We start from the raw sequence: 21,793 nt of genomic DNA, 5'->3' as shown, positions 1-21,793 counted from the left end.
TTGAGAGAAGATTTTTTTCTGTCAACTACACTACCGCCCCCTGGAGAGGGGGATTAACTACACTGATGGGAAAAACCCCTTCCGTTGCTGAAGGAAGAGTCTACACTACAGAGACATATTGGTACAGCTGCAGCACCAGAGCTGTGCCACTGTTGCAATTGTGCTAACACTCCCTTAGAAGTTGTTTTTGTGGACCTTTTACGAGCTGTTAATTATACCAGAATATTAGCTTACATTAACAGAATGTCTTCTGTCACATCATGGGGCCCTAGCATTTATGCAAGATGTGCACTGCATGATGGATCTTATGCCTGAGAATATTTATCAACACACACAACACAAGCTTGCACATAAATACGCACTTGTCCTTCTCACCACTGGACATGATGAGCACACACTACAAAGACTTGAATAAGTGGTAGGCCTAATAGAATTCTAAAATTAAAAAAGTTAGGAATACTTGCAAAAAACAGAATTGATTTTGACTCTTATTGCATCTGCTCCCAGGTTCTTAAACATTTTTCAAACATGGATGCATAAATTTATATGCACCCAAATATAATTGGTCAGCACATCTGAGCACCCACTTCCTATTGCAGACAAAGGGAACTGCAGGTACTCAGCTCTGGGGGGGAAAGGGAGGGAAGAAGAGAGGAGAAATCAGGCCACTTAATATACATAAATATATATTTACTGCATAACTTTCAGCACCTGAGTCTGAAAATTCTGGCTCTAGTTTCTTTTCAGAACTAGAGAATGAAGCTGTCAAAAATTGGTTGAGGAAAGGACAGTGAATACAGGCTCTCCAAGTATAAAAATCCTTGTAAACACATTTTGGTTTTGGCCCAAGAAATGTAAGGAGAGATGTAAATCTTGCCTCCAACCACATGCCAGAAGATTTATACCTGCTAACTGTTAGGGAGCTATAAAGCTGGCATGCATAAAGGGCATGAGGTGCATCCATCCCACTCATTATAGTTACTTGAAAGTCAAATCCCTCTACGCTCATTTTCATTCATCTTCTAGCTTCTTACCTGTAATTTTCTCCAGCAGTGACACATCTTGAACTTCCTGTGGCAGTGAGGCAATTTTCTGCCGCACTGTGGCATCTCCTGATGCTGCATTTTCCAGGTCCTGCAGGGCTTTGATCAAGTCCTCAGTCTGCAGAATGGAAAGACAAAAAACAGACAGTTTTCAAACGAAGTAGCAGGTAACTGCAGCACTGCCAAGTTCTAAACAGGACTACTGCTAAGCCATTTTCTCTAGCTATTGTCATTGCACCACAGGCTGAGATCACTTACCTTTTAAAGTGCTTTTTAGTGTCCTACTTTCTCCTTACACTCAGTACTGCAGCAAGTACCTGTACATAGTATCCACTAAACTCTAAAATAGCCCAAAACTATGGACTCTTGCATAAGTACAATACACTTAACAGGGACATTGCAGTGGACATTCATCCCAATTAAAAGAAGAGAAAATTTAAAAATAAGGCCGAAAAGATGAAGGACAACACTATGCAGATTAGAGAAATAAAAATATTCCTGACATTTCACTTCTGCATTTGGTCTATTTCTTTTCATCTCAATATTTTGCCTTTGAGGATTGTTTTTATTTTGCCTTGACCAAGAGGCAAATTTATTCAACTGCATACATGTACCTTAGGATAATGTGGAGAGGGCACATTTTATAAATCCAAAAGATTAAATAAACCAGACTTTCCGAACAACACCTAGTTAAGCTGGGAGGCGTGGGAGATACGCTGGAGGGTAGCGATAGGATACAGAAGGACCTAGACAAATTAGAGGATTGGGCCAAAAGAAACCTGATGGGGCTCAACAAGGACAAGTGCAGAGTCCTGCACTTAGGACGGAAGAATCCCATGTACTGCTACAGGCTGGGGACCGAGTGGCTAGGCAGCAGTTCTGCAGAAGAGGACCTAGGGGTTACGGTGGACCGAAAAGCTGAATATGAGTCAACAGTGTGCCCTTGTTGCCAAGAAGGCTAACAGCATTTTGGGCTGTATAAGTAGGAGCATTGCCAGCAGATCGAGGGATGCGATCATTCCCCTCTATTCTATGATGAGGCTTCACTTGGAGTACTGTGTCCAGTTTTGGACCCCACACTACAAGAAGGATGTGGAAAAATTGGAGAGAGTCCAGCGGAGGGCAACAAAAATGATTAGGGGTCTGGAGCACATGACTTATGAGGAGAGGCTGAGGGAACTGGGATTGTTTAGTCGCCAGAAGAGAAGAATGACGGGAGATTTGATAGCTGCTTTCAACTACCTGAAGAGGGGTTCCAAAGAGGATGGAGCTCAGCTGTTCTCAGTGGTGGCAGAAGACAGAACAAGGAGCAATGGTCTCAAGTTGCAGTGGGGGAGGTTTAGGTTGGATATTAGGAAACACTATGTCACTAGGAGGGTGGTGAAGCACTGGAATGGGTTACCTAGGGAGGTGGTGGAATCTCCATCCTTGGAGGTTTTTAAGGTCAGGCTTGACAAAGCCCTGGCTGGGATGATTTAGTTGGAGTTGGTCCTGCTTTGAGCAGGGGGTTGGACTAGATGACCTCCCGTGGTTCCTTCCAACCCTGATATTCTAGGATTCTAAGCACCGCATATTCACTTGGCACCAGCTAAAAATCATCCTTTTTAAAGCAGACTTTAAAGCCATTGCCATTCCTTCACTAGCTCAACTGATTCTTTGGGAATATAACTGCAATGTAATTGACTGATATTGTACTCCATTAATCCCATTCTGCCAGTTTTATTTAGTTCTTTGCAATAAAAGTGGGAGACTGGGCAACAAAATGGCAGATGAAATTCAATGTTGATAAATGCAAAGTAATGCACTTTGGAAAACATAATCCCAACTATACATATAAAATGATGGTCTAAATTAGCTGTTACCACTCAAGAAAGATCTTGGAGTCATTGTGGATAGTTCTCTGAAATCATCCACTCAATGTGCAGCGGCAGTCAAAAAAAGCAAACAGAATGTTGACAATCATTAAGAAAGGGATAGATAATAGGACAGAAAATATCATGTTGCCTCTATATAAATCCATGGTTCGCCCACATCTTGAATACTGCGTGCAGATGTGGTCGCCCTATCTCAAAAAAAGAGATATTGGACTTGGAAAAGGTGCAGAGAAGGGCAACAAAAATGATTAGGGATATGGAACAGCTTCTGTATGAGGACAGATTAATAAGACTGGGACTTTTCAGCTTGGAAAAGAGACAACTCGGGGGAATATGATAGAGATCTATAAAATCATGACTGAGGTGGAGAAAGTAAATAAGGAAGTGTTATTTACTCCTCCTCATAACACAAGAACTAGGGGTACCAAATGAAATTAATAGACAGCAGGTTTAAAACAAACAAAAGGAAGCATTTCTTCACACAACACAGTCAACCTGTGGAACTCTTTGCCAGAGGATGTTGTGAAGGCCAAGATGATAACAGGGTTCAAAAGAGAACTAGATAAGTTCCTGGAGGATAGGTCCATCAATGGCTATTAGCCAGAATGGGTAGGGATGGTGTCCCTAGTCTCTGTTTGCCAGAAACTAGGAATGGGCGACAGGGGATGGATCACTTGGTGATTACCTGTTCCGTTCATTCCCTCTGGGGCACCCAGCATTGGCCACGGTCGGCAGACAGGATACTGGGCTAGATAGACCTTTGGTCTGACCCAGTATGGCCATTCTGATGTTAACAACCAGCAAATGGAATGGCCACTGAGAAAGATCCACCAGTGCAACTGAACAAACCCACATTGCTTTTACTAACCTAGTCAAAAGGAGAATCTGGGTGATGGGAGCATTAATAGGAGCCCAAAGAAAGGGAGAAGGGGAGAGAGACATTAAGCAGGAAAACCACAAATGTTCAGTTTTATTTTGTTTTAAAAAAGCATTCAAGGATTTGATGATTTTGCTGGCATTAGCTAGGTGAAATTTGTAGTGCTGATTTTATCCTCCAGTTTCAGTAATTAATTTTTAGGTACACATTCAAAACGTTCATTACAAAAATACAGAAATTTCTTAAGTACACACACCTTTTCAATGTTTATGCTGGCTTGAAGAACCAAAGGATGTTCACTGTCTGCTTGACATACATACTTCCTTGTAAGCTACATAATGATTTCCAATAAGTGACAAATTAAACGCGTGTTAAAAACAAGCCAAAAGCTGTAAGCTATCTGCAGTAAAAGCTCTCATTTCCTCGACTCATGTAATTTTGTAGTATTTACACCACACATCTGGCAGACTGTTTAACTCTTCACCTTCCTTCAAACAGCCACAGATTTAACATAAGGCCAATTGTAGCCTTAAAGAGGAGAGTTTGGATTATACTGTCTATTTCACTTCTGTTATCTCCGGGTCATTAACACCACACTCCAACCAGTCCCAAACTAAGGTTCAAATGTTCTCAACTGACTTTAGTCTCCAACTCCGTACAAATCCATTTAATGCTGATCTTTTGCAGCTACAGGGTATACAAAACTTGCGGTTGGTTTTTTTGTCAGGCTGTATTCTACCTGAAACCCAAATGAAATTTCTTGAGTCAATGTTCATGCACTGGATTTGAGAGTTCATGAGTTGATTATATATAATCTATCTTTTGTTTTTGTTTTGTTTCAAAGTTAAAAACACAACACACTGGCAGTAATGCAGGAGCCTTGGTTCAGCCTAGATTAAATCAGACCTACCCAGGTTTTTATGGTTAAGGAGAACTTTTGGAATAGCATTCACAACAGAATGCATCTCTGATCCCTTCCTCTTCCCCACCACCAAACAGACAACGCAGTGGTTTAATAAAACTGTTGTTACACATTGGCTTCCAAGCGTAAATTGTATTTCTCCATTAATTACATTTTACTTGTTAATGGCTCCACCTTGTGGCTGTGTCTTTATAAGAGGTCACCTTTCACAATTTCTCAGATCCTCAGCCCTCCAAACATACCAGTAATGGCCCAGTGCTGGGGTCCTGGGGCGAGTAGCTCCCAGGGTAATCCTCATCTTCTTCCTCTTGTATCTGCTGAAATGTCCGCTTCAAGGACTTTTTCTCCTCTGTAACTGCAGACACACACAGTCTCAATACAAGTCATTCAAGCCTGATGCCATATGTGCATTCTTCAACAGAATCTTAACTACCTACATTTTCAAAAGTTGTACCAGATGCTTTCATGATCTCTAGATAGAGGGTCAATCTACAATTTAATTTTCTTTACAGAAGGCTAATTTATGTATCACTTTCAGAATGATCAGCAGCATAAGGGCAAAAGAACCATCACTTACAGTAACTGGAGTTCTTGGAGAACAATCTATGTGAACAAAAGCAGATGTAAGCACAAGCCGGGAACATTCTGGACAGCAGTGTCCCTTGGGGCTGTGCATTCACCTGTATGCTCTTATGCTCCCTACAAAGGGCAAAGCACCCCAACCATCACTTAATTTAATCACTAATACAGAATATCCAGGCAAGCAAAGCAGATCACAGGATCTGTGTGGACAAAAGCATCTCAGAGAATTCCAGTTACTGAAAGTTAAGTAACCTCTTTCTTCAAGCATTTGTCTATGCAGATCCCGCTGTAGATGAGTGACTAGCAGTTAGCACTTCTACTGCCCACCTTGAGGGGTATCTAAATAACGACAGCAGGAAAGCCTTTCCAACTGCGAATCTGAGCGAGAAGCTTCACAATGGAGTAGTAATAGATAAACATATGTACCGAAGACCACATAATTGCCCTACAAGTCTCAAATAGGAGGGTCACCTAAAACAAGCTATTGATGTTGACTGAGCCTAGCAGAGTGTGCCCTAAGTCGAGAAGGAAGAAGTAGTTTATTTAATAGAATAGGAAATCTTACAGCAGTCTGTAACCCATTTAGAGATCTTTAAGAGAAACACCCTGCCCTTGAGACTTATCACAAAGAGCCTGGATGCTTTATGAAATAGCTTTATAGTGGAAAGATAAAGAGAATAACCCTAAGAAGGTCTAATTTGTGGAGTTTAGCCTCAGCAGAAGAATCATGTGGTTTAGGGAAAATGTGTAAATTGGTTTATATGAAAATCCAAAACCACTTTCCAAAAAATGTTGGATATGGCCTGAGTCACTGTCTTTATGAAAAGGAACTAATGGAGGACTTGACATCAAAGTCTGAAATATCACTCACCCTCTAAGCCAAGCTGATGCCATTTTAACAGAGAGGGGATATAGTAAATATTACAACCTGGGTTCAAAGCGTGGGTATATCAAAGATAGGAGCACCACATTCAAGTCCCAGACAGGTAACTATGCCTCACTGATGGAAATGTATGAATTGGGCCATCTTAAAAAAAAAACACCCAATCAATCCAGATACCACTCGGGGTGGGGGGGTGGACTAACCCTCAACAGATAGAGGGATATATTAGCCAGATGAACTCTATTAGAACTAAGCAATCATGTGTTTCAAACCCAATTAGTCCAAGATAGATGGAGTAGAAGATTCCACAGGCTGAAGAGGTCTCTGAACGGGACCGCAGTGAGAAATGTTTCCACTTAACTTGGCATGTACTTCTAATAGAGGCCCTTCTGCTATGGATCCAAACCTCCCATACAGCTGCTAAGCAGCTTCTGTCCACAGAAATTTGGCCAGGTAGTCTGTCAAATGCATGGGTGCAGCATCAGGCCTTGGTTCTGATAAACAACATGGAGGAGTTTTGGGAAGTTGAAGAGGTTGCCTGATTGGCAGATGTATCAGGTCAGAATACTAGAACTGACATGTCCTTCTGAGGACTGAGAATTAGCAGAATGGGAAGAAGACATAAGTTATTTTCCCACTCAACCAGAAATACATCTGCCATAGGTGCTGGTCTTATGTCTCATCAGCACAACACTGGACATTTCGTGTTCACATTGGTAGCAAACCAATTCAGCAACTCCCCACCTTAGGAATATTTTGTCTAGAACAGAGTCTTTTAACTCCCATTTATGAGTGAAGGAACTCTTCTGCTTAGCTGATCTTCCACAGGGCCATCGGATTAATCGGATGCAGAATGCACCAATCCCATGGATGTGTTGCTTCCTGACATCAGGGGGATAATCTCACTCTCCCCCTTGTCTGTTTATATAGTTCATAGCCAGGATATAATCCATCTGAATTTGAGCAGCAGTACCTTGAAGGAGAAGCAGGAACACCTTGCAAGCCAGCTGAAAGGCCATGTGCTCTAATGCATTTATGTGTAATTGAGACTGTACATGACCATGTGCCATGTATCTGGGGAGAGTCCAAATGTGCACTCCAGCCTTGATTGGCTGCATTTTTCAGAGTCTTTGAAGGAGATGGTGAATGAAACAGAGTAGCCACATGGACGTTTTGAGGGTCTGTCCACCAAAGTAGGTATGACAGCATTACAGAGGAACTTCTAGGGGGAAGTTCGTACCATGTTTGGCTGGAGGATAAACATCCTTAGCCAACCCCAAAGGAGGCCAGAGACAACCATGATAGTCACATAAGTATAAACTACCATATAACCCAGAAAATTGAGTCAGACGGTCAATGTGGTTCCTGGATGAGACTGAATGCATGACCTGAGGCAATTCTTTATGGAAAAATCTTTGAAGGAAAAATCCTGCCAAGTGGAAGTGGAGCACAGCCCCTATAAATTCTATGGATGAGTAGGGGTGAGAGGAGAAGTGTCTGAATTGACCCTGAGGCCCAGTCTGGAAAACGACTGTAGAACTGTGAAAACATCCTTGCTGAAATGGGTGATGGGCCACTAGTTGAGAAGGCAAGTGGGGTGAAGGGTGGGATTTATGATAGGAGAGTAACGTATGTTTGTATTGTGAAGGGAAGGCATCAAAGGAGAGCGAGAGGTTAAAGAGACGAGTAAGGAAGGAGATGAAAGTGGGCATGAGGCAGATCAGGGGATGGAGTCACTGGGGCAAGTGGAGGGGTTAGAGGAAGATAGCCAATCAGAAATTTCTGCATCTCTGACCAGGGAGAAGGAGGAGGGAGTTGTAGGAAGGAAGGAAGGAAGGGAAGGCTATGTTGGATTTTCAATTTTCTCTTGAAAAAAAAAATAATAATAATAATAATCAGCAGTAGAAGGTAGAGGGGATTCCTTTGAAGTGACGCGTTTTCTTAGAAAGATGAGAAGCACTTTGCTGCTACAGATATGAAGCAGATACCTTGAGAAGGGCTTATATCAGCTTTGCTTCCTCTTTTACCAGGGTATGTATAGTACCAGATACTGAAGCATCACACTAGAGTCCTTTGAAGAGTGAAGTACCTTGTCATTTTGAAAGGAAGGTCTTCAATTGCGGTCTGAACCTCCTTCAGTATGTCTAAGACCATGATGTTCAGTGCTTATTGATTGTTGTGAGGTGAGTGGGCACTGCAATGTCAGCTTTGCCAGGTCTCTGGATGCTTCTATCTTCCCCACCAGTTGGCCCTCCACAGTCACAGCCTTCAACTTACCTCTGGTGCCTTGAGGAAGTTTGTCTCTTAGCTGTAAGACTTTCTCCCACTGCAGAAAATTGAACTGCACCAACAAAGCCTGATAGTTGGCGGTACAGATCTGCAAGCCAGCAGAGGAATAAACCTTATTGCCCTAAGAAGATCCATCTGCTGGTGCTCATCTCTCTACATAGATTAAGAGGTGCAAAACAGCTTAGATTTGTCAGGAGTTGCTGCCACAACTAAAAACTTGTTGAGGTTAAAATAAAATATTCAAATGTCCTAGAGGGAACCCCTTTGTACCTGCGACCTGCCCTCTTAGACGGATCAAAGAGAGATGCCAAGATACGCCACAGATCCTTGGTTAATAGACATGACCAAGCAAACCTGGAATACTGGGTGCAAAATATCAAATAATTCACAAGACCTCTCCAGGATGACCTCTAGAAAAATCTCTAGGTGTCCACCATTCTTTTAAGAAGGTCTTTGAGTGCCTTGAAATAGTCTATTGTGGACATGGGAGATGGAGTCACAGCTTCACCAGGTGATAATGACGATATGGCTGGGGAAACAGATAGGTCCTCATACTCCTCCACAAGGCGTTCTTCCTCATTATGAGGGTCTTGTTCATAACTCTGAAAGAACTCTTGATGAGATAACGGAGCCTCCTTAGATGAATCATTAGGAGCAAGTGACCTTACTCTAAATATCAATGTAGCTGAATAAAAAGGGGGTAAAGCTGAGGGTTTCATACAGATCAACAGGGCCAAAACTTCACCCTGTATTGGGCCACAGAAATGCGTAGTACAGAACCTGAAACCTCTCTAAAGAGGAGATCTATGACAAAAGAGATTCCTTTCAAGGCTTCTCTCAAGTACTATTCTAGGCACAGGAGGAGATCTGCTAGTACAGGGGTTCTCAAACTGGGGGTTGGGACCCCTCGGGGTGTCACCAGATTATTACATGGGGGGAGGAGGGGTTGCAAGCTGTCAGCCTCCACCTCAAACCCTGTTTTGCCTCCAGCATTTATAATTGTGTTAAATATATTTTAAACATTTTTTTTAATATATATATGGCAGGGGGGTCCACACTCAGAGGCTTGCTATGTGAAAGGGGTCACCAGTACAAAAGTTTGAGAACCACTGTGCTAGTAGAAGGGTTCCTGCTGCTATATGAAAATTACAGCGCAGATGAGTATAAGGAGACACTCCCCTCAGGAGTAGAAACAGGAACAGATTCAGACATCATACTATGAGAAGTAAGCAATGATACCACAGAAGATGACCACAGATTTTCACTATCAATACTCTGGTTTCCAGGATCAGCAGGGACTTGGATGCTATAGATAAAGGAGAGACATCTAGCAAAGAGTACTCCAGTTTTAGGAGACTTAAAGGCAGCCTGGGCAATACTGATGTCAACAATATTGTGACGGACCATATCAAAGCAAGAGTCTCAGTAAATGAGGTGGTCTCATCGGGATGCGGTAGTGATGAATCTGTGGCATACAGATGCAAGAAAGCACTGTCAGTCACTGAAGACAGAGGACGTGGTATAGCAGCTGAAAAATGGGATCCCCCAGTCTTTGAAAACACGAAGTACAGACGCAACTTCAAAGGCGCATGCTTGGGTAAGTCAGAGGCATGATGAATTTGAGCCTTCCTCTTGGCTGGCTGGGACCAGGGACAGCTATTCGTGCCAATGCCCATCCAGAGATTTTTTTTGCCCCTTCCTACCTTGGGCAGTAGTAGACACTGACTGAGCTGAAGAGGACTGATGGAAAGGCTCAGAGTGTTTCAAGGAAGCATGACATCTTTTAGAGCCAGAAGCCCTCTTAGCACCCCAAGTAGCGTCTCTTGTAGCCAGCGCATTAGCTGAACCCAGCTTTGAGGCAGGAGCAGACTGCTTTTGAGGAGGATCCTTGGAGTCCGAGACTCTTCTCATTCGCTTTACCATCAGAATCAGCTTCAAGCAGGCATCACGAGCCTTCTGAGTGCACTTCAAACAAAAGTTACAAATAGAGCGCTTGTTTAAGACCGGAGATGGCCCAAAACAAAAGAGGCATTTCATAGGCATAGCTGTCTCGCAGGCAGGCAGATTTTAAAAGCCAGGAGACCTATTCTCAGCCACCACACCTACTCTTTGGTACCAAGGTGAGACTCAGAAGAAACAAGAAAAAGTATTTTTTTTAAAAAGCCAATATACTTTAATTAAACTTAACAAGACTCACCAACTATAAGATCCTAATCCTATCCAAAAGTAAGACGACACACAGGCTGACTAGCTACCATGGATGGCAGGAAATGGTTGGGGCTGCTCTGCCCTTTATACCCTTATTCTGGGGTGCCAGGGTGTACAGGGCACATGCACAGCCCCAACGGACACTGCTGGCTAAAAGACTCTGGGCTCGCATGCACGGGAGCACACATCCTACAGTGGGATCTGTGTGGACAAATGCTCAAAGACCCACCTGGTGTTTTAAACCTTGCTCGTTTATAAAAGAACCCCGAGAACAAGAAAACAAAAATATGAAATACACAGCTCGCCACCAGTGTGGGACAAGTGAAAGTTCAGTCGGCTTTAGCTTATTAATTGCAGCAATTTAGCAACTTGAGCTATGGCCAAGGAACCTCAGTTTGAGAAATTCATTTCTGGAAAAAGATTAAGGTCGGTTTGTTTTACCACCAAATTACAAATCCCAACTAAAATACATCTTTTGGGACTGGACAGAAGGAGATCATCAGAAAAAAAGTCAGAGGCTGGGGACATGACTAAATACAAGAACCCCAAAAAAACTATTACATATTATGGCCATGAGCTCCAGTGCATCTTCTGACACCTAACCCCTTTCTTTGGTTTCTGCGATGGGAGAAGACTATCCATTTCTGTTTACACGTACATTAGCTGGTAGCCTATCCAGGGTGGACATGAGCAATGCTGCTCTGCTCCAAACTGCCTCCTTCTCTACTGTCACCAGGCTGCCTCATGATAGTTACAGCTGGAGCCATCCCTCCCTGCTTTTCTCTCTCTCTGCTGGTGCTGCTCTTCTCTGCTCCCTTGGCTTCAGCACCGGCCTTGCCCCTCACATTCCAATCCTACACTCGAGCCAGCCTCTGCTACTGAGCTCAACAGGTCAGTTCCTTGTTCAGTTGTGCCACCCCCCAGCTGGTGGGTGAACAACAGATTTTTCAGTTTGTTGGCAATTAAAATAAATTGTTTGGGGTCAAACAAAAATGATAGTTTTTGACATTTTTCAACAAAAAATATCAAGAAGGGGGGAGGGATAGCTCCGTGGTTTGAGCATTGGCCTGCTAAACCCAGGGTTGTGAGTTCAATCCTTGAGGGGGCCATTTAGGGAACTGGGGTGTAAAAAAACACCTGTCTGGGGATTTGTCCTGCTTTGAGCAGGGGGTTGGACTAGATGATCTCCTGAAGTCCCTTCCAACCCTGATATTCTATGTTTCTAAGTCGGTCCACACTGCTTTGGATTGTTATCGAGCAGAACCCATCATAAGCATGGACACACGTCCCCTGGAATGATGGCTGAAGCATGAATGGACATACGAATCTTTAGCATATCTGCCACATAAATATCTTGTGATGCCGGCTACAACAGTGCCATGCAAACGCCTGTTCTCACTTTCAGGTGACATTGTAAACAAGAAGCAGGCAGCTTTGTCTCCTGCAAATATAAACAAACTTGTCTGTCTGAGCTGAACAAGAAGTAGGACTGAGTGGACTTGCAGGCTCTACAATTTTGCCTTGTTTTATTTTTTAATGCAGTTCTTTGTACATAATTCTACATTTGTAAGTTCAACTTTCATGATAAAGAGATTGCACTACAGTACTTGTATTAGGTGAATTGTAAAATACTATTTCTTTTGTTTTTTTACAGTGCAAATACCTGTAATAAAAAAAATATAAAGTGAGTACTGTACACTTTGTATTCTGTGTTGTAATTGAAATCAATAGATTTGAAAATGTAGAAAACATCCAAAAATCTTTCAATAAATGGGATTCTATTCATTTTTTTTAATTGCACGACAGCCCTAATCTTCAAGTATTTTCACCAATTGAAAGGGAAGGATTTACAAAGTGGCCAGAGGAGGAGAAGCTTCCCTCAACCCTAACCCAATGGAGTTATGGTTTTCACCCGAGATGTGGGAGACTGAGGTTCAACTCCTCTCTCTCTGGTGTGCAGAAAGGGTTCGTCTCCCACATGGCAGGAGAGAGCCTCATACCAGAATATCCCAGTGTCTCGGGCATTCTCAATCTCTCCTCTTGAAATGGTTCCACTTTTATAAATAACCATTGGAGCAGGGGTTGAACTTGGGTTGCCTGCATTCTAGGCGAAGGCTCTAACTACAAGGCTGTAGAATCACTCACTCTTTCCTTAGCCCAATGACTATCCACTGACATCACGACTAGGAGTTGTAACAGTAGCAATGATGGACCTGAAACTGCATTTTCCCCACACAAAAACTTCTCCAAAAATTTTTTGCTCAGCCTGTAATCGTGATAGAGTTAGCTCAAGCACTTCTCCCCTAGTTCACTTGCAAACCAGTCACATGGAAATAATCTATAAAGCTGGTATGTTTAATAGCTAGTCAAAGGATTTTGCAACTAAAGTCCGCCCAGATCTAGTTTTTCTGACTTTTTAAGTGCTTAAAATATAAGTTAACTGAAACTAGGTAGCATATATAAAATTCTTGCTAAAGGAATGGGCTATTCAAATTCTACTAACAAACAGGAGATTAATTAGAAACTACCTACAAGAATATCTTATTAGATACATTTAGGTTTGAAAGACATACAAACGCAATATAGATATCCACATATGTTTGCATGTATGTGAGAGAGAAATACGCCACATATTTCCTTGAGGAAACGGAAAGGCCTCCAGTATGGAAATAGCTTATAACTCATAGGAAGTGAAAGCTAAATAACAAATCTGCTTGCAAGATTTCTCTTCCTCCCCTCATGGGATTGTCTCCTCATAGATTCCAAGGCCAGAAAGTACCATTATGATCATCCAGTCGGACCTCCTGTGTAACATCGGCCAGAGAACTTCCCAAAATAATTCCGAGAGCAGATGTTAAATATAAAAAAAGAATCTAATCTTGATTTTAAAATTGCCAGTGATGGAGAATCAACCATGGCACTTAGTAAACTGTTCCAATGGTTAATTACCCTCGCTGTTAAAAATGTACACCTTGTTTCCAGTCTGAATTTGGCTAGTGTCAACTACTTTCAGCATTAGATTGCGTTATACCTTTTTCTGCTAGACTGAAAAGCCCATTAAATATTTGTTCCCTATGTAGATACTTTACAGACCATGATCAAGTCAACCCTTAACCTTCCCTTTATTAAACTAAATAGATTGATCCCCGAAGTTAACACCATAAGCAGGTTTTCTAATCCTTTAATGATTCTCACGGCTCTTCTCTAAGCCCTTTCCAAGATAAACTGCGGACACCATATTACAGCCTTGGTGGCACCAGGGCCAAATACAGAGGTGATATAACCTCTCTACTCCTACCCGAGCTTCCCATTTATGCCTCTAAGGACTGCATTAGCCCTTGTGGCCACAGCATCACACTGGGAGCTCATGTTCAGCTGATTATCCACCATGACCGCCAAATCTTTCTCAGAGTCACTGCTTCCCAAGATAAGAGCCCCCCATTCTGTAAGTATGACCTACATTCTTTGCTCCTAGATGTATATATTTAACCATATCAAAGTGCATATTTTCTTGCACTCAGCTTATCAAGTGATCCAGATAACTCTATGCGGGACTTGTCCTCTTCATTATTTACCACTCCCCAATGTGTGTTATCTGCAAACTTTCAGTGACGATTTTATGTTTTCTTCCTTAACTCATGCAATCCATTTTGTATCATAAAGATATACACCCATAGGATACATGTATACAGTATATGTTTCAAATTGATTAGAAATTAATTGCAATGATTTCAGTTAAATGAGAGGAAGTGGAGAGGGGCTACATCAAGCAAGCAGCAGTGAATAATCAATATTAATATTTCTGCAATACAAAGTGTTCAGCTTTGATACTTTCCCTACTCAGTCTTCTATGGTGTCACCACATTTGGCAAGTGTCACAGGTTCCTAAGCATACTGAAAACTCTGGAATTTATTCAGAGCCATCCTGTTCAACAAATAGCATCTATTCAAGCATATCTTATCAATCATGGTGGCTTTGTACAACAGCGTACATAGACTCAGACTTTAAGGTCAGAAGGGACCAATATGATCGACTAGTCTGACCTCCTGCACAATGCAGGCCACAGAATCTCACCCACCCACCTACTCCTGCAACAAACCGCTAACCTATGTCTGAGCCATTGAAGTCCTCAAATCATGGTTTAAAGACTTCAAGGTGCAGAAAATCCTCCAGCAAGTGACCCGTGCCCCATGCTGCAGAGGAAGGCGAAAACCCCTCAGGGCCTCTGCCAATCTGCCCTGGAGGAAAATTCCTTCCCGACCCCAAATATGGCGATCAGCTAAACCATGAGCATGTGGGCAAGACTCACCTGCCAGCACCCAGGAAAGATTTCTGTGTAGTAACTCAGATCCCAACTCATCTAACATCCCATCACAGGCCATTGGGCATATTTAACACTAATAGTCAAAGATCAATTAATTGCCAAAATTAGGCTATCCCACCATACCATCCCCTCCATAAACTTATCAAGCTTAGTCTTGAAGCCAGATATGTCTTTTGCCCCCACTACTCCCCTTGGAAGGCTGTTCCAGAACTTCACTCCTGTGATGGTTTGAATCCTTTGTCTAATTTCAAGTCTAAACTTCCTGATGGCCAGTTTATATATAGACATAACCATGCAGAATTTTCTGCTTTGAGTTACCACACAGTCTTAGGACTAAATGAATATACTTTTCTTTTATCAGAGTATCAAATATCCTCAGGAGTTCCAAGAATTTTGTTTAACGGAGCCACCTTTTGCCAACCTAAAGATATTTATACTACAGGATTTCCAACCTACCGTTTCCATGGTAGTTTGTAAATTCAGAAGCTACTGAAGTCAGTTTTTTCTGAAGGCTAATATCACACCTGCTTTTGTTACATACTGCAATCTTACTTGTGTTTGAAAAGCCACAAGGAAAACAAGCAAGGTGGTCAGTGTTTTTACTTTATGATACACTCAATCTTTGATCTACCAGCTATAATGGTGGCTTTTGTGATATAGATGCCCACCAGGAATTGGACTGAAGTCAATTTATGTCAGAAAGCCACTGAAAATCCATCACACAAAAGCCAGTTTCAGTAGTTACCAACATGAGTTAAAAAGAAACCAGCCAAACCAACTGCAATGTCATTTTCTAGTCTTCCACTTCCATTTGCCAAAAACTCACTGTTAAATCATGGTGATCTATAAGAATGATACAGACTGAGGAAGGGCATCCGAGGACCAAAGTGTGGAGAACAGACCATTGTAATGACCCACCTAACCATCCACTCTCGTGTCTGGAGGCAGGACAATTTTAGCTATCAGAGTGCCCTGGAAACCAACAAGTTACATTGTCTTCTTGGTTGGACCATCACTGCAGTTGCCTGTTTCTACAGGCAAGCAGAAGAGTCCTAATCTCACCCTGGAGGTGGTGACAATGGTCACCATCGGGATTGTTCCTTATATCCCCAAAATCTACACACATCTAGAAAGATAGATCCAGAGTGTATCCACTTGGAAGTGTGGAGTCAAACGACCTGGCGCAGGCCCCTGGTAACAGGGCCATGAGGTCTCAGGCTAACAAACCAGATCCGTCATCTCTACTAATGCAAAATCTCTTCGAGACAATTAGTCTAGAGGTTTGCCTAAATGGCAAGCAGAAACCCAGAGCAGCAAATCTTACAGCACGGCTCTACAGTCTCTGGCTCGAAAGCCTACGGAGAGGGGTGGGCTTCAGAGGCCAAGCTCAGACATGTACACGGCTGTTTTAGCACCATAGTCTCAGCCAAGTCCTTAGACCCAGGTGTTTTAAAATGCAGTGTAGACTTACCCTTTGTGACTCCAGTGTCAGTTCTGACAGCAATTCTCCTAACCTTAGATGTACACGATACCAGGAACTGGCCTGTTTACCACCAGAGTTCTAATGTCAGTTAGTGACAGATGAACTTTTCAATGTGGTATTTGTTACTGCTTTTTTTTTTTTTAAGCTGTGGTTTTACCTTTTGGTGGAGGGCTACTGGTGTCCTCCATAGAAAGTTTCAGCTGTTGTATGAACTCGCTGCCATACACGCTCCTTTCTTGCCAGATGTTAAGCAATCGCTCCAAGGGCTTTTTGCAGCCCTCATCTGCCTCTCTGTTCAAATATTTAAAAAAAAAAAAAAGTTAAAACTTTGGTTAAACAACATGAGCATGTTTTTTTAAAATGCCATCATGCAAATTAGGAGTTGCACCCATCAGAGGAAGATGCAAGCTTGGGGACAGGCTTTCTTGTACCGTCTGGAGTACACGGTGCAAAATACTTAGGTAACATTTTTCCCTTAAGCTGGAACCCAGTGTATAGAACTACCCGCAGTCTTTTCTGCCCGCCTCCCCATTGCAGAAGAACTTTTGCAGGGAGGGAAAAATAGTATCTTTCTGCTGTTGTAGAAAGAACTATGAAAATCCTGCAAAGTTACCAGGTTTATAGTTTAAAATGTTCACGTCTAATGATTGTTTCAGTCAATGACATCCTAATTAAAAAGGAAATTGTTTGGGTCATTAGGCATTCAAATGAGAATTTACTTATTAAACATCAACCAAATTAGCAAGACTTCTAAGGAATAAGAAATAGTGCCAAGAGTTATGTAGTTATCCAGAACACACAGTCATTAGATGCTCTTTAATTCCCCTGTGCATTATAATTGTTTGGTTCAGGGACTAAGCTGGTCTCTAAATAGTATAACAATCCTAACTAGCTATGGACCATCTTATGACAGGAAGGAGGCCTATCATTTGATAACAGTTGATATGAGCCAGTAAAGCTCACACAATTTGGAACTACCAGATATATAGATTCTGGGACATAATTTAACTCTATAATCAGATCTCATCTAGTAGCATATTAAAATGATGTCTACACAAAAGCAAGACATAAAAGAACTGTACTCTAAAGCCCACTGATGAGACTGTATAGAAGAAGGAAGTTTAAATTAAGTTTTCTATAGGGAATAGTCTAGCTAGTAACATGTTTCAGACTTATCTATAACTTTTTAGGTAGGTAAGTGAGATCTAGAAATAGATTTATTAGTTTAAATATGAAGATAATTTTTAAACTGCACATCTTTTGGAAAAATCAAACATAGCAGCTAATTAGCAGCACAGCAGCAGAAAACAAAAGCAGAATCATAGAATATCAGGGTTGGAAGGGACCTCATCTAGTCCAACCCACTGCTCAAAGCAGGAACAATCCCCAGACAGATTTTTGCCCCAGATCCCTAAGTGGCCCCCTCAAGGATTGAACTCACAATCCTGGGTTTAGCAGGCCAATGCTCAAACCACTGAGCTATCCCCGCCCCCCCAAGTGGTGTATGTGGTCATATTAATAAAAGCACTTTGAAATAACACAATTTCAAAGCTCATTATAGGAAAAACTGGTCTAGTGGAGTGACCCAATAGCTAGTAGTCAGGAAACCCGAGTTCTGTTTCAAACTCTCCCACTAAGGGAAAGAGTTACTCATTGTGTGACACTCTTCTAGTGACAAATTATGTGACTGGACAAATCATTTAACCGCTCAGTTTCACCATCTTTAGACCAGAGATGACTTTGTACAGAGCTTTGAGATTTATGGATTAGTCTGAAGTATTTAACCTGCAAAAGAGTTACGCACAAAAAACCCACAAACCAACTGTCATTGCACAGAACCAAAATCAGAACCAGCTTCCCACAACTTTACTTCTGTTTCTCAAGAGCAAGGCAAAACTGACAATTTCTTAAAGGAAAGGAGTTAGAGTTCAGCTTCTAGTAAAGACAATTTAACCTTCCTGAGCAAAACATATTCCTATAACTGAAAAGCACTTGAATTTAAAATTTGTGGAATATTTAACATAAAAGCTATGGAGAAAGAAATTGGAGAAGGAAAGCTGAATGGATGAATGTTCAAACTTACCTGGCAACATGAGAAAAAGCATCCACAAGAACAGATTCAAACTCCCTTGTGAATTCAGGACCCTTCCTTTTACTGTTCTGGATGACATCGTTCGCCAAATATAGAAATGTAAGCTTCCTACTTGATTTTGCTGGGAAAGAAGAGAAGACAACTTAACTTGCATTCTTTATTTCTCATTTCATGTTTTATTCTGAGGCTACTTGTTATACATTCCAAAAGTGGTCACAGTTTCTCAGCTTAAAATATGGCTGAGTTTCCTGCATTTCAATTTTACCAGATCAACCAGTTCTTGACCCTCTTTGCTTTAGCTAGAATTTGGTTTGTAATTAATTTATAAAACAAAAAGAGAAATAATCCTAATATTACAGTGCATCTTTCATCTGATGATCTCATAGTGCTGCATAAACATTAAGCCTCACCACAAGTATAGGTTAAAATGAAAAGAAGAACTGTTGAAATTTAACACCAAATTAATGTGACAATAGACTTATTTTTTATTAATCAAATATATTGAAACAGTATTATTTTAGCCTTATACTTAAACTGTTTAATTACTGAACATCCCTGGATGGAAGAGCTTGAACCTAGGACCTTTTATTTTTCAAAATCAATTTTTCTAATCCATGCTACATGGAAATAGCTATTAGCAATGTGTTTTTTCTCAATCCCATGAAAGTTAGCTTTTTCCATTTATCACCATTAGTCAATGCCAACAGACCCTACATTCTGAAGAGCAGAATCTACAGGAGAAACTCTCTAGAATATATGCAAAGCTATATTATACATGACGACAATTGAGAATTTACATACACAAGAGTCAGGAAATTCAGCTATGGTTCCCACAGCAAGCCTAACTCAGCTCTTTCAAATACATAGTCTTTTCTATTACCATATATGGTGACACCTAATACCTTATATAAGCGCAGGACTAACAAAATCTTGCCAAGTAAAGGACATGCAGCTAGACTATCAATTTCTGCAGAGTCTAAGCTTTCATATTTAAAAACTTCCAAATGTGACTCCATCCAGCCCCATCTACCTCAACTGGCAAAAAAACTACCATATCTGCAACAAGCAGCAAAATGAAACTAACAAAACTCTGGTCAGTTTCACACCTATTCATAAGAATGGCCAGACCTGGTCAGACCAAAGGTCCATCTAGCCCAGTATCCTGTCTGCTGACAGTGGCCAATGCCAGGTGCCCCAGAGGGAGTGAACCTAACAGGTGATCTCGCTCCTGCCATCCATCTCCACCCTCTGACAAACAGAGGCTAGGGACACCATTCCTTTCCCATCCTGGCTAACAGCTGTTAATGGACTTAACCTCCATGAATGTAACTAGTTCTCTTTTAAACCCGGTTATAGTCCTAGCCTTCACAACCTCCTCAGGCAAGGAGTTCCACAGGTTGACTGTGCGCTGTGTGAATAACTTCCTTTTATTTGTTTTAAACCTGCTGCCCATTAATTTCGTTTGGTGGTCCCTAGTTCTTATATTATGGGAACAAGTAAACAACAACTTTTCCTTATTCACTTTCTCCACACCACTCATGATTTTATACACCTCTATCATATCCCCCCCTCGTCTCTTTTCCGAGCTGAAAAGTCCTAGCCTCTTTAATCTCTCCTCATATGGGACCCGTTCCAAACCCCTAATCATTTTAGTTGCCCTTTTTTGAACTTTTTCTAATGCCAGTATATCTTTTTTGAGATGAGGAGACCACCTCTGTACGCAGTATTCAAGATGTGGGGGTACCTTATATATGGGCAATAAGATATTCTCCGTCTTATTCGCTAACCCTCAGGGAGGCTCATTGCAAAATACAATGTAGACATTAGAAAGGTAGACACTGGATGAATTCCCAGGAAAAGAAAGCCCAAAAAATGTCTGTGTGAGGCCACCACACACTTCTACCATGTAGCAGTCCGCAAAGAATTGGTATATTGGAAAAATACCACGAATTCAAGACAAAACAGCGGATAGACTACTCTGACAATGTTATTTCTATGATTTTAAAGAACATGTATTCATAAGTGTGATGATCTGGGTATCTGATTCTGCAAAATGCTGACTACTTTTGCTAACTCCCACTGCTCTTGGCAGGTTTTACTGTACCACAGCTGACTCTCAGGGCTTGTCCACATAAAGTTTTTGCACAAAGTGAAGTCAGTCAGTGCAGCCCTCTAGTACGGAGGCAGTCACACTGGTTTTTAAGTGTTCCCATCAACGATATCTATTAGGGTGACCAGACCGCAAGTGTGAAAAATCAGGACGGGGCTGGGGGGGGGGGGGTAATAGGAGCCTATATACGAAAAAGACCCCCAAATCGGGACATCTGGTCACCCTAATAGCTATACCAACTTTTAAAATCTAGGTACACTTCACCCCACCTCGGCAGGAGCGGGGGGGGTGGAGAATAGGACTTCTCCCTTACAGCCGCACCCGGCTCGGATCCTACACTGAGGCGACAGCCGTCCGAGGGACTTGCCCCCATTTGCTACACGAGGTTTCCAGGCGGGAGGCGCGCTGGGAAGGACAGGGAGAGCCGGAGCAAGGCGAGACGAGCGCCCAGCCCAGGGGCAGCCCGCAGGGCGGAGGGGAAAGTCCAGCCCCGCCAGCCGCCAGCGCGATGCGGCTCCGGGGCAGGACCGAGCCCGAGCCCGAGCGGGCAGCAGGCGGAGGCCGGGGACCGACCCAGGCTGGCCCGGGCCCGGGCCCGTGTCTGGCGCTCCGGCGAGGCCCCCCCGCCCGGCTCCTCGCGGCCCCCGGTACCTTTGCGGAGCTCCCGGTGCCACACGGAGACGATGGGCCCGGCGTGCTTGCGGTGGTGGATGAGCCACAGCGACAGGGTCTGGACGCTCTGCTGAGAGTTGCTCAGCTCCGAGAGCTTCTTCTCCAGGGCCGACTCCGAGAAGGAGGACATGGCGCCGCCCGGCCCGGCCCGGCCCCGGGGCCTGCTCCGCCCGGGGGGAGGGGGAGGGGGCGCGGCGGGGCCTCACCACCAACAAACCGCCACCGCTGTCACAAGATGGCCACCCGACCTCTCACCCCGCCTCGGCGGGTCAAAGGGCCACATGCTACGGGTCGCCAGCGGGGAAGAGCGACCACCCGGGTGTCCAGTTATAGCTCACACACCGCACCGGGCCAGAGGCGGGCGCGGGAAAGCGGCGCATGCGCAGCGACGCCTTCTCTAACCTTTACCCGGCGCCAGCCGAGGACGCATGCG

General features: G+C 42.8%; 1 protein-coding gene across 2 annotated transcripts in view; it reads right to left on the bottom strand.

Annotated features, from left to right (window-relative positions):
- RPRD1B (regulation of nuclear pre-mRNA domain containing 1B) overlaps positions 1-21,757 on the bottom strand; it is a 38,348-nt gene extending 16,591 nt beyond the window's left edge. Inside the window, exons 1-6 of one of the 2 annotated variants that reach the window (XM_034787686.1) lie at positions 21,340-21,757; positions 18,570-18,699; positions 16,644-16,777; positions 4,959-5,071; positions 4,051-4,125; positions 1,035-1,161 (exon numbers count right to left, since the gene is read on the bottom strand). In XM_034787686.1, coding sequence (XP_034643577.1) covers positions 1,035-1,161; positions 4,051-4,125; positions 4,959-5,071; positions 16,644-16,777; positions 18,570-18,699; positions 21,340-21,490 — 730 coding nt within the window. In that variant the 5' untranslated portion in view covers positions 21,491-21,757. The remainder of the gene's footprint in view (positions 1-1,034; positions 1,162-4,050; positions 4,126-4,958; positions 5,072-16,643; positions 16,778-18,569; positions 18,700-21,339) is intronic. The other variant, XM_034787687.1, reaches the window with a different exon arrangement.
- Positions 21,758-21,793: the final 36 nt, after the last annotated feature.

The sequence above is a fragment of the Trachemys scripta genome, chromosome 12 (genome assembly GCF_013100865.1).
Source record: "Trachemys scripta elegans isolate TJP31775 chromosome 12, CAS_Tse_1.0, whole genome shotgun sequence".
Classification (NCBI taxonomy): domain Eukaryota; kingdom Metazoa; phylum Chordata; order Testudines; family Emydidae; genus Trachemys; species Trachemys scripta.
Note: the sequence above shows the minus strand (reverse complement) of the source record. Positions and strands in the feature narration are given on the sequence as shown.